The 13,472-nt window shown below is 36.5% G+C and overlaps 1 protein-coding gene across 3 annotated transcripts in view; it reads right to left on the bottom strand.

The window, feature by feature from the left end:
- Positions 1-241: 241 nt before the first annotated feature.
- Slc12a1 (solute carrier family 12 member 1) overlaps positions 242-13,472 on the bottom strand; it is an 87,410-nt gene continuing 74,179 nt past the window's right edge. For all 3 annotated transcript variants that reach the window (XM_074065889.1, XM_020160547.2, XM_020160545.2), the window contains 6 exons: positions 13,190-13,321; positions 12,851-12,962; positions 10,530-10,616; positions 4,561-4,696; positions 2,705-2,772; positions 242-1,513 (listed from right to left, as the gene is read on the bottom strand). In XM_074065889.1, coding sequence (XP_073921990.1) covers positions 1,378-1,513; positions 2,705-2,772; positions 4,561-4,696; positions 10,530-10,616; positions 12,851-12,962; positions 13,190-13,321 — 671 coding nt within the window. In that variant the 3' untranslated portion in view covers positions 242-1,377. The remainder of the gene's footprint in view (positions 1,514-2,704; positions 2,773-4,560; positions 4,697-10,529; positions 10,617-12,850; positions 12,963-13,189; positions 13,322-13,472) is intronic.

The raw sequence follows: 13,472 nt of genomic DNA, 5'->3' as shown, positions 1-13,472 counted from the left end.
AAGTACAATAGCCCTGGATTTGGAATAGGAAAATCCAGTTGTTTGCACTTTGCTCATTGTCTCTGTCTAACTCCTACCATCCTTTTGAGCAGAGGCTGGATTTGCAAATCCTAATCTTGAAACCCAGCTGTAAACATCCTGCAGGCAAGGCCACTGATTGAAGTGCTCAGGCTCACATCTGATGTACACAGTGAATTTAATGACGGAAAAGTAAAAATGAAAACGACCTAGGCCAAAGAAATGAATTTTAGTGCTTTTATTTCAGGTTGATTTTTCCCATGTTTTCTCAGAACAGTCAAAATATGTCAGGAAAAACAAGCTGTTCATCAGAAAAATGATTTTTTGTTGGTTTGCCAATATGATTATGTATTGTAGATATACTTACAAAAATGAAAGACTCCAAATTTTGCAAGTTTCTCCTCTTTGCATTTTAATTATTCTTTTAAGTCCTATAATCACTATAGAAAGTAACTAAATACGTGATTCAGAATACATTTTTAACAGTGGTTTGAAAATCTTTGGTATTTAATTTTTAATCAGGCAACTATTTTGATTTCATCTATGCTAAGTACTTAGAAGGAAAAAAACATACAAAGTAATACCATAATGGAAATTTTAAAATGTGTAGCAGGGAGGACAATTACTGTTTCTATGCTAAGAACAGAACAATATTTCATTTAGTTGGAATATATGTTGCCTTCTTACCTAGTTAATATACTTTCAGTCAGCAGCAAATTCAAGCTGTTTGTTATCAACAGTCACTGAGATCACTCTAAGTACATTATCTGTTACATTAAATAAAACTTGTTTAGGTAACTGCTTTAAACATTCTGTAGACTCAAGTCCTTCTTAAAGTTTTCAGTTACTGAGTTTTAGATCTTCTTTGTACACATAAACCTCTTGGGAGGCCAAGCGGAATCATGCCTCCTACCCAGTTGGTCTTTTCCTTTGATAACCACCCATGGTCACTGCACCAGACTGTCAATAAGCATTCATTGAGGGCCTGCTGTGGGGCTGAGGCCTACAGCATGACCTAACAGCCATCACCATTAGAAACAAAATATGCTGAGAAGCAAATTGGTGTTTTTCATGAGCATAAGTCAGCCTGAATTTGATTAATTTCTTGTTTATCAACAGCAATAACAAAAATGTTTCTCTAGGAGTAAGTAGCATTGGCTTTGATGCTCCTTTAAGCTGACAGGAAAAAAAAAATGCCTTCATTAACTAAATAATTTTTTAAAAGACAAAATTTATGTAGAATCTGGTAGGCTAGTCTCCAGAGGCTTGTATGTCCAAAGATCAGATTTTACAACACAAGGTACTGGAACCTATTTCTTAATTATTCATATGTTAAAGTGTATTCTTATCTTTCATGTCTTAAGAGTAAAATGTCAGAACATTTTTGTGATTTCCTCTAACCAGTAAGACAGGAGGGAGGTTCTTTGTCAGGATTTCCAACCAAGTCATGTACAACAAATCTGATATAGATCCTTTTCTTGCTACTGGAAGGCTCCTGATGACCACATGGAAGAAAAATTTAAAACCAAAGTGAAAATTACAAGAGGTATCAACATCATTAGCATTTCTAAACTATTTTATAATAATAATAATAATAATAATAAAAATAGTGTCTGGAAACTTTTATCACATCCCCACAAAATGAGAGCACTGAAGTTATTTTGAATAGAGATGTTAGGCTGATACATTTCTCAGATAATACAAATACCTATTTAGCAGAGGAATAGGCTTAGACATTGTAAAGACAAATTAAAAATGTAAATTCTGTAATTTCTTTAAATAGAGTTTTATCAACTGATACTTAACTCTTCTTTTGGAGGAAATTATTTTTTTTTCCCCTGAATAATTTAAAGCTCTTATACTTGGAAGATAACTCAGAACTAATTTTTAGAACTCTAGCGTGCAGTTCAGGAGATTATTCTACAATGTCTCAGAGGGATAATCTTCTAGTTTAGACCATGTTTAAATATGTTATCTTCATGTACAGGTGTCAGTTCATGAGGTAAAAGTAAATAGAGGTTTCCCATTTTCACCATCAATCTTTGTTCATTTTTCTTGTTTGTTTTTTTGAGACATAGTCTCACAGTGTAACACATACTGGCCTTGAACTTGCAATCCTCCTGAGTGCCTTGAACTAGCCTCCTGAATGCTAGGATTATGGGCGGGAATGCTCACACATGGCTTTTACGGCCAACATTATTTAAATGAACATTAATATTTTCATAGGCACGCTGCTAAAATTTATAGGACAAACAGGGAAAGAGTGAACATGGAAGAACCCAGGACCTTTTTGTCATGGTGGCCTCTTCCCACATTGCAGCAAACCCATGAATCTGAAAAGGTATGTGCCAGCTCAGGAAGATGCCTAGCCTTACAGGCTGACTTGGGGCTGTTGTCAGGGACTTCCAGGGTCTCAGGTTCTTGGAGCCTGAGGCTAGCCTGGGACATGTCCCTCTGCCCCCGTGGGTGTGTTATGACTGGTGCAAGGCCCTCTAAAGCCCCTGCACCCAGTTGTCAGGGTCTCAAGGTAATACCTCCTTTCCTTATCTAAAATCCCACACAGTCTGATTTCTTTCTTTCTTTTTTTTATAATTCCCATCTGAAGAATCATGAGCTTTTAAATTGATTAAGCCTTGTACCCTAAACCTACTCTCTACCATTCCTAACTGCCTGCAGTGAAACTTACAGGACGATGAGGTTGGCAGCTCTTGAATGCTCCTGTAAGAGTTCATTCAGTCGAACTTGGCGGTAACTCTGTGGACAACATTTAGATTTTGTTGAGTACATTTCTACCAGCATTTTGAATGAGAATTTATCTTATTATTTCAAATCATGCACAATGAGAAGACCTCATTTTAAAAAGTTATTAAAGAGTAATTAGGGTATAGTTTAAAAAATTAAAACAATGTTTTTAAACTTCTTGAGAAACTTTGAATGTAAAGAATAAGACTGGACTGTAATTGTACTATAGAAACTTATTAAGTTTTATGGGGTAAAAAGCAAGCAACATAAATAGCAATACAAACATGAGAATGCCCAGTTTTGAGGAACAGGCTTTTGGTTAAAGAACACTGATTGGTGTGGAATCTAGACCCTAAATGATGTGTAATGCAAAAGGGGGACTGCTGGGATCAGTGGGTAGGGAGGAGGAGGGAAAGAAAGGATACTGAGGGTGAAGAGGACTGAAGTATGATATTTACATATGAAGACAGTATAATAAAACCCACCAAATACCTTGAAAAAGGGGGAAGGAGTGAAGGAAGATAAGGGAGCATAAGGGAGGGTGTGAACTTGTTCAGAGTACACTGTACACATCTATGAACTGTATCACAGTGAATCACCTTCATACTATCAATGTGTGCAAATTAAAATGTAAAATAAAAAATAAAAAAGGATTGATTGAATCTTGATACCAATTTTGTATCCTAAGAAGATACGTTATATCTTACTCTACTTTTTTTTTTAAAGCTTTTGATATGTTATTAGTGCAGGGGACTGGTTTGAACTAAAGAGCCACCAGTAAAATCACTTGAAAACTATTTTGTAGTGAAGAGCGTAATCTTTATTTTTATTTTTCACTGGTTCAGAAACTGAGGTTCAAATGTATGATCTACTCAACTATATGATACACCTTTATTGGGACTGAGCAGTGTATTACATGGAGAATTTATGATTCTTTGTTCAGTATCTTTTATTACTAAATCTGAAAAATTTCAATATTTCTCTAAATTTTACAAACTCAGCTCTCAGTCCCTAATGTAGTTTATGAATTTTGTGGTTCAGAAGTTCCTGTGATCCTTTTCCTTTAACATGCAAGTCAGAGGTCAATTCTACCTAATTCTGAGTTCACTATCACCAACTTTATTCAGCTCAGTCCAGAGACGGTAATTCTTGATAGGGTTCTTCTCTCTCTCTGTCTCTCTGTCTGTCTCTGTCTCTATCTCTCTGATAAGGTCTCATTATGTAGCCTAGGCTGGCCTCAAACTCATCATCCTGCATCAGCCTCCCAAGTGCAGCGATAATATACATTCGCCACCAAGTCCAGCTCCTGGTGAAGTCTGTAAGAAAACTCGCCATTTTATGTCCATCTTCAATGTGTGACAGGTCCAACTTTTATATTCATTGCTCCAAATACATCATAAATTTTCTTAGGTGCTTTGTTAGCTTTTCACAGCTATCTTCATCAGGTTAAAATTCTTTATTATTGTGTTAAATTTGGGTCAATTTACCTTTCTCTACATTGTACACAGTGGCAAACTATTTTAGATTAATAAAAATAAAGTTTGAAAGGAGACTTCACAAAATGGAACAATAACCTGTTTTGTTAGCTTGAGAAAATTACTTTTCTAGAAAAAAAATGAGAAAAGTTTTCTAAATCCTCAAATCTAGTAATGTGATTAAAAGCCCCCTGAAAATGCAGAAACCCTTGGATCTTGCATAATAAAATTTGATAATAGGTACTGTTGATTTTTAAATCAACCACTGTTTCCTTTTTCAGCTAGTGAGATAGAAAAGTCAAAATGAAGGAAGACAATTCCTTACCTTTTCCTTGACTGCTTCCAGTTCTGTGTCTGTAATTTTCCATGGACTTTCTCTTTTTAATTTCTCAGCAGTGGGTAAATCTTTGCAGCTTTCATGGAGACGATATGGTTCAGTCATCTCTTCAAAGACTTTCCAGCTGAAATTGGAATTGTAAAGGAGGCCTCACAGTAGGAAACTAACTCATTATTTCACAGATACTCCAGGTATGACTGGCTCTGATGGCCATGGAATCAGAGCTGAATGTCATGCAAATCTTTTAAGAATCATTTTTGCAGGGGACTTACTGTTAGTGAAACTACAGTTATAGTACTCCCTCCCTCTCCAAGGGAAGGACTTAATGTGTTTGAGGCCTTGTTAGCCTATGAGGTATTAGATCTTCAGTATTAATGAGCATGATAGTAAACATTCCACATGATATAGTCAAAGACACAGTTGTAATGTATGCACTTTAGCCCATACATGACTTTTCGTCTGCATGTTGTACAGACCTATGAGAGACATTCATCAACAACTGTAGAGATGAACTAAGTCCATAAGGAGTTGGATAAGATAGCCCTCACATGGCAACACCCACTCATGCCAGGAGTCTGTGGGAAGGTAGGAGAGTACTAAGCATTTCCACAAGTTTAATTGTTCTAGAACAATTTGGATGTTTGTTGCAAATAATGATGCCTTTGTCCTGGTGTTTGATAATACTGTCGGAAATTTTCAAATGACTATTATTCAGGTGCATGTTAAGGGAACGAACAAAAATCAATAATGTTTTAATGGTGAGAAATCTGAGGCCATTTTAGGACACTTAAAAATAAATCATTGAGAAGAAAACTAGAAGTAGTGTCTAAGAGCTATATAGCACATTTAAAAAATTGCAGAAAAAGATCGCATTCTTGTCTCTTACATAAGAATCTCGTAAGATTTATTTTTAAAACAATAGCACAAAGTAAAGCATATAATTTATGGTAGGAGTTGTCTTCAGTATGCTGCTTTAATGTGATTTCAAGTATGAATAATTTTCTTTGGTTTTATAGAATGTAGCTTACTTATAATTTAGTAATTTTGAAATGAATGATAATTAGAATCCATATGCTGTTAAGAAATTAAAATATGAAGTGATGAGTTTAATTATCTCATCAGTTGGCCTGATTTAGGATTTGCAGATAAAAATACAGAGATTACAAAGGAATAAAATTGTCCCTGCCAGTGAGTCTTTGTTAAGGGACTGAAGAGATCCTTAATGCAATAGATTTCATTGTATTGACTTAGGTAGAAAGGCAGATGGGAGACAGGGAAGAAGTGGGACTGAGGTACCCTATTATTCTTTCAACCATATACAACACTTTTATTTGCTTTAGAGAGCTGTGGCAGTGGTCAGTACGAAGCGAAGGTCTGTTCTCAAAACCTGGATTTTTGCTTTAGCTCTTCCATCGTCCTGGCCTTCCCTATACAAAGGATGGCCATTGCTATTCAGAGCTATGTGAGAGTCAGCATGATGACCTGGGTGACAGTGCTCTGAAAAGTGTGCAGTGCCTTATGAACGGGAGATATTCACTTCACAGAACAGCCACAGGATTGAGGATTGAGGTTAAAAAGAGGCTGTCTTTTTAAACTATTTTGGTCAGGGTGAGAGGTTCTTTCCCTCTCAGCCTAGATCCTGACTAGAACTAAACACAGAACAAAAGTATCCTTTTAAGAAACAGAAGGTGGAGTGGAGGCTTGTGGTTGTCTCAGCAGCATTCATATTACGCTTTTCCCAACATCAACCAACCCTAGCACAATTCTACACCTTCTGTCAAAGCAATTGGCCAGGACAGACAACTAACTCAGGCAGGCTTTGACTAAAAGGCACCCGTTGTTATGCTGACCACCATGAGTGACTCAGTGGCTTAGGTCAATGTATCCTGAATGGAGCCCAGGACCTGAATTTAATGACTGGAGAAAAAACCAGACATACTTCGTCTTCTACTGAGCATATTATGAGCAAGCTATAGTCCTGGTTGCTACTGGCAGCTATATTGCTTTTATAAGCTTTTGATCAATCACTTTTGATTAATGATTTCATACTGGAAGCTAGAGAGAATAAGAATCTTAAATTACAAAATTTACCTTTAGGTCAAGCATAGCTTGAAAGCCAAATTATATTCATTTTGTTTAGTTATTTATGACAATATTTGCTATCACCTAAGTCACCGTGAGGTGTTCCTTTACTTGCAATCGAAATGTGTTAAGTGGCCCAGTAGGTTATATATAGGAATGGGCAGTATTTAAAACTCTTACTGCTCCTTGTCTGTGTTCATCTTTGATTTCCTCATCCTGCAAAGCTCAGCCCTCAGCTGGCCATTTTCTGTTCTCCTAGCTAGGTGAGCCTAAGGTAGCTCCAGATTTACCTTTTGATTCTCATTAAATATGATTTTTCTTATAAGTAATTTTTAATTGACTCTAAGCTATAACATATAATCAATTTTTGAATCAACTAATAACGTCTGCCTTCCCCTTTTCGTCTTGAAGTTTTGGAACTCGGGGAAAGAGGGAAGTTTTAAAATCTTTTTAACTGCATAAGGATTTTTCCATGGTCCACATAAGATTTCCTCTTTCAGAGTGATGTACGATAGTTGTTTTTGTGACTACTCTAGCATCTTTAAACTAAATTATCTAGTTAATTGCTTCTAGTTTCTCTTTGATTCCATATAAAGATTGTTGGCTTTTTGGCCCATGACTTTTAATTCAGTCTACACAATAAAAATGGAATTTAACCACAAGAGCTTTTCAGTTTCTCCTGGCTCAATTATTTTCTCATTAACTTTGCTTTTGTACTCCTTTTCACCCTTGCCCTACCATATTTATAGATAATGTTTCTATGACAAAAATGCCTCTATCAAGTCTTACTGATGTTTCCTAGAGAGTTGAAAGAGTTCCTAAAAGCAATTTAGGGGCACTGAACATTAGCCTCCAACATGGAAATCATTGGTAAACTATTTTTCACATTGTGTATGACCAAGAAAGAAGAATGCTCAGGGGCTAGAGTTAATGGTGGATAAGGACTGCCCAGCCAGGAGAACCCAGGTAGGAGCTGAAATTGGGCCAGTGTTTGTTACGCTCTCAAAGCCTTAGCCTCTGGGCTGGGGCAGGGAGGATACATCAACCTAGAAGAGTTCTCTTTCTCTAATTGAACCACCCAGAAGAGTTGCCTTGTGTAAGCTAACACAAACTGCAAGATGTGCTACTAGAGGTCATATATGAGATGTACCACATGAGCACTCTTTGTTCTAAGATAGGGTTACTTTCAAATATTGGAAGAGCCATGGCCAACATCAGATATGCAACTGTTTTAAAAGTGGCATCAGTTACAGCAGAAGGTTGGAGAGGAGAATGGCTCTTCCAGCACCACCCCTTCTGGCAGATGGCCTCTTTTCCTTGAACCAAGGTCCATTAGCCAAAGGATTCTTTTATTTCAGTAAAGATGGATTTTTTCCCCCTGCATCTTCTTCATGACCTTGAGATAGCAGAGAGGAAATGTCCAAAACTTTGAACTAGTTCATTATTTTCTGAAGTAGGAAAGTAATTGTCTTCATTGAAGGATGATGAAGCCATGTGAGAAGCAACAAATTAAATTGGTCTCTAAAATCAGATTTAGATGCCAGGATAAAAGAAAATGCCTGGGTACTTCATTTCTTACTACTGCCCACAGACTTTAGCTTCCTGAGAATAGGGTAGCATGGGACAATGGTCAGATTAGTAAGATTAATTGACAAGTAGGTACTCAAAGAGGCCTGGTTAATGGAAGTTGTACAGCAACACACTCATTGACAGACAGGAAAAGAAAGGATTACACAGGATGATGATCATAGCAGCTGGATAGAGACTAGTATGAAAGAAAGAGAAAGAAACAGAATTTGAGTAAGGAAACCAGTTTGATGGTTAAAAAACAAAACCAAAAAACCCCACAAAACAATATAGAAACAAGTTCGTTGGTAAGCATGATAGCCCTTTGCTACTAAGATGAACAACAATAAGAAAAATTTGGCTGTAAGAAATGGATGACTAATTGTATTCACCATTGAGCCAGGGATTATAGAAAGTACAAAGTCAGACACATGGCAGCTGTGCTCTAGACCACAGAAAATGGACCTATCTTGCAAGGCAGTGACAGCTCTGTCCTGTCACTAATGGCACATGCTAAGGAACTGTTGGACTTGCTGTGTTAATGAAAGAGAATGCATTCCCACCAATTCGAGACATAAGATGAGCCTGTTTGATCATGTCACTGAAAATATTAAGAGGCAGTGACTTAGGGAATTAAAAGGCTTCAAATAAAAAGTAGGCTACCAGAGATTACTATATGACAATTCAGTTCTTACCAGAATGGTAATTTCATTTACCAAGAGGAATTAAAAATATGGTGCTAGTTTTCTTGAGTATTTGTAACTACAGAAATAAAAGAATGTAAGTATTAGTGGGATGTATGATATAAGGAAATATTACAAAGTATAATTAGGTTAACACTGGAAATTTTAGCTTTCTCATCACAATTAAGGTGTTTTATAAAGCCATTGTAACTGACCTCATAGCTGGGGAGAAATCATTAATACCCTAGCAAAATATGAAGTTCACATTTGCTCAGTAACAGTGCATCTGAAATTTGAATATTTTAGTTTAGTTATCAAGTTCATATAGGAAAACAATAAAGTAAAAGAAGGGAAGAGGCAAGAAGACTTGAGCAATGTGGAATTACAGCTCAGCAAAAATGCCAGAGAAAAAAGAAATAGTGATCAAAGAAAAGGGAAAGAGCTGCAACAGGACAGTAATACTTAAGTTGTTCTGAAAGCTTCCTGTCCCTTTACATGCTTACCCTTGGAGCATAATTTGTTAAATTGTAAGTCTAAATAGTTCATTTCATTTATAATTGGCCATGATTCCAGACAATTTCCTTGAACCTTTGGGATCTCTTGTGATGATCTAACCTACAAATTTTCAAATTCCATTGTTACGGACTGAATGTTTTTGTTCTACCAAAACTCATATGTTGATGCCTAAACCTTCAATGTGAAGGTATTTGGAGGTGGAGACTTTGGGAAGTATTTAGGTGTAGATGAGGTCATGAGGATGGGATTAGTGTCCTCATAAGAAGAGAATAGAGACCAGAATTTTCTTTTCACCCTGTAAAGACAAAGAGAGGAGGTGGCCATCTGTATGCTAGAAAGAAAACTCACAACAGATACTGAATCAATCACCACTTTGATCTTGAATTTCCCAGCCTCCAGAACTGTGAGGAAGTATCTGTTGATCAGGCTGCCTAGTCTGTGGCTCTTTGGCTAAGACAATAATGGAGTTGATAAATTTGACAATAAGGATTAAAACGATGCCATGTTTTTAAGACATTTAAATGATTACTTCAGTTTTGACATTTACTTATTTTCTTTTGGAGTCAATTTCCTTTGCAGGATTCAGGTCATGTTAGAGGCTCCCTCAAACGTGCACAGGCCCTAAGCATTGAGCCCTCAGAGCCTAAAAGCTAAAATGGCTCTGGAGCATTGGTACTGCCATTGTGTCAAGAAGACACAGCTGTTTGCACATCTTCTCCATCACAGCTCCCCTCTCTGGTCCAGGATTTCCCAGCAGGAAACTTAAATAAGAAAACACATTGGCTCCTCAGGTCAGAATAGTCAAAGCTTGTGCTTTCTGTTACTCTTTCTAATTTGGAAACCAAGAATAGAAAAAATAATTCTAAACTGCTAACTTACCTGTGTTTCAACAATTCTCCCTAACAAGTTCACTTTCATCGCAAAACCTTTTCTTCCCATTAGAATGTACTTCATAGTTCTATGTCATGCTTATTTGAAAGCCCTTCTTTTTACATCCTATCAAGAAGTCACTGCAGTAATGCTTCACATTTTCACTCTTTGATAACCAACACAAAAGAGAGTGAGTGAATACCCACAGGTAATCAATGGATCTTGTTACAAGTTTCATACCTCTCTTTGTTTGGCTTAATGTTGATGTCACCAATGATATGGATGTCTGCAAATTTTATTCTAAATTTGCTCAGAAGAGAAGCCATTCTGAAAATAGAAGAGAAAAATACTTCATCATTGCATATTTAACTATTTTCAATCAAAGGTGTTTTGTGTTTAAGGCAAGCTATCAAAAGCAATTGAGTCTTATTTCAGCCTATCTTTCAAACAGAGGCTTTTTGATTTTGATTTTCATTATTGTACTTGTTGGACACATTAAATGTGTACCAAGCTATTTCACTAAAGGTATAAAGAAACTCTTGTCACCAAGTGAACATATCTGCAATTCCAGTACTCTGGAGGTTGAGGAGGAGGGTCCTGAAGTTGAGGCCAGCCTGGGCTACAATCGTGAGTTGAAGACTGGTTTAGGCTACATAGCTAGACCCTGTCTCAAAAAACAAAGAACATCAACTCCTATAGGTGCAGACGCTAGAAGGAGCAAACCCAACTCTGCATTTATCTTTCAGGGGAGAGAAACTGTCCACATTCTGAAATCGACAACAAGTCTAAATAATAATGACTAATTATAATGACTATTATCTTACTGATAATTTTTACAGAGTTACTGACAAACTAATAATTATCATATATTGTATGGTTATATATTAGAGATTTTTTCCCCAGGCAACTGATTATTTGATATAATTTCAAAGTTACAGAAATGTTATAGGGACGGTGTAAAGAACTCCTAGATTCACTAGTTATGTATATTTTGCTATATTTATTTTGTCATTCTCTTTGTCTCTTTATCATTTATCTATCTATCATGTATATGCTATTTTAAATTAATCTGCAAATATCAGCCTCCTTTATCTAAATATTTTGGTGAGCAATTCTCTAAGAATAAGGACACTCTAATACAAGCAGCACAATTTTGAAATTAAAAATTTTAACATTGATACCACACTATCATCTAATCCTCAAATCACCTTTAAATTTTCTCTGTTGCCCCAGTAAAGTGCTGGAGGCTTTAAGAAATATTAATTATTGGGTTGGGGATGTGGTTTAATGATAGAGCATTTGCCTAGTTTGTGGGAAGTCCTGTGTTTGATCCCCAAGTCACACAAAAAAGTATAAATTATTATAGATATAATGTTAGTTTCCATTTTAACATACTTTCTTTATGAGAAATTAAATATATATTAATGTATGGATATATTTTAATTGAAAACAAATATATTTCTGTACTTACAAATAGACGACTATATGTGTTATATCAAAATTATATCCTCCTAAGAGGGAGAAGAAGCTGAAAAATCACTGAATAAAAGTCCTGCCATTATTTTGTGATTTCTGTAAGTCAAGGGGCTCAGGACTTCAGCATGGTACAAAGGACCAAGAACTGCTACAGTGGCTCTCCAGGTCTCCACCAGAGACCTCTGAATGTGCCATGTTCTTGGCATACTCGTTATTCTCATCCTACATATCAGCTCTCAGAGGCTAAATTAATGTAAAATATACCAAGATACCCTGTGGGACTTTTTTCACTTTTTAATTAGAAGAGTGCTCAACACTCATCCATTTAAACTTTTCCAAACTGCAAGCAAGAAATTGTGACCCAGATATGCTTAGTGACTGTTAAAAGACTTGCTGCTCCATGGTGGTAGGGTGGGGGCTGGGTCCTGGAAGAGCTCTGTTTAGTTTTTTTACACATGCTGTGCTAAGAGTGACTGCCATGAGTTAGCACATTGGGATTCTCCTGGAGAAACAACTGCACACAGATTCCTTTAGGATCTTCTTTTCTTGAATGCATGTACTAGTCAGAACAAAATAAACATTACATAAGATAGTGACACTCCAAATTCCTTTTCTTTTCTTTTCTTTTTTTTTTTCTGAGGTATAGTGATTTAAACTCAGGGCCTCACACTTGCTAGGCTGGTGCTCTACCACTTGAACCATGCCTCCAGCCCTTTTTGGCTTTAGTTATTCTTCAGATAAGGTCTTGTGTTTTTGCCTGGGGCTGGCTTCAGACTATGATCTTCCTACCTATGCCTCCTGCATAACTAGAATTATAGGTGTGCACCATCACGCCCATACCCCTCCCTGTTTCCCCCAGCCCCAATTCCTTTTTGAAAGTATTTGTGGCAGGGGATAAGAGAACTTGAAGACAGTGATTAGAAAAATTATGCAAAGAATTTATTGGCCAGAAAACCAACTAATTATAAGGCCTGTCATGGTGGTTTTGCTCTTAAATCTATTGTGCCTCAAAGATGCTGTTAAAATCAATGCATGAAAGCCACAAGCATTGAAATGACAAAACAGTTGAGTGATAAAGCACTTACGCAATTTTTTCTTCTTCAATACGGTTAATCTTTCCTCCAACATAGATTCTTAATTTGCAGTCTTTCCATTTTTTTCTGAGAGTCAAGATGTAGGGGATAAGGAGGGTTAACCCTGGAATACAGAATAAATTATGACTTAAAGGATGAGTATTTCCAAGTGAAAGAAAAAAAAAGAGCTTTATATTTTTCTTCCTGCCCCCATTTTGCAGCTATTAAATAATTTATGGGCTTTGAGAACACAGAAATGTTATTCTTTAACTGGTACCATTTCCCGGGAAGTTTGTTAAATTGATCAAAACAGGAATTCTGCTCCCTGGTGTATGTTCTGGAAGTCCTTACCTCCATCATCAAACAACCACCAAACATCAATTGTGCCTTTTCCTTGTTTCTTTTTAAATTGAGCGCTGGCTTCCACCAGTTTCTGGTTGAACTCTCCCACGTGCATCGACTGGATGCTGTTAATGCTGCTGTCTGAAATGAAAGAGAAAGTGATGCATCTATTTGTCTTTCAAGGACAGAAACAAAGTAACTTTCCAATAAACCTATTGATGAAAATAGAGAAAAGGTCATGAATTCATGTTTTTATAACCATAAATAAACTGAACTCCATTCTCCAAGGGGT

This window comes from Castor canadensis, chromosome 2 (assembly GCF_047511655.1).
Source record: "Castor canadensis chromosome 2, mCasCan1.hap1v2, whole genome shotgun sequence".
In the NCBI taxonomy this organism is placed as follows: domain Eukaryota; kingdom Metazoa; phylum Chordata; class Mammalia; order Rodentia; family Castoridae; genus Castor; species Castor canadensis.
The sequence above is the reverse complement of the archived record's forward strand: the minus strand, read 5'-3'. Positions and strand labels throughout refer to the sequence as shown.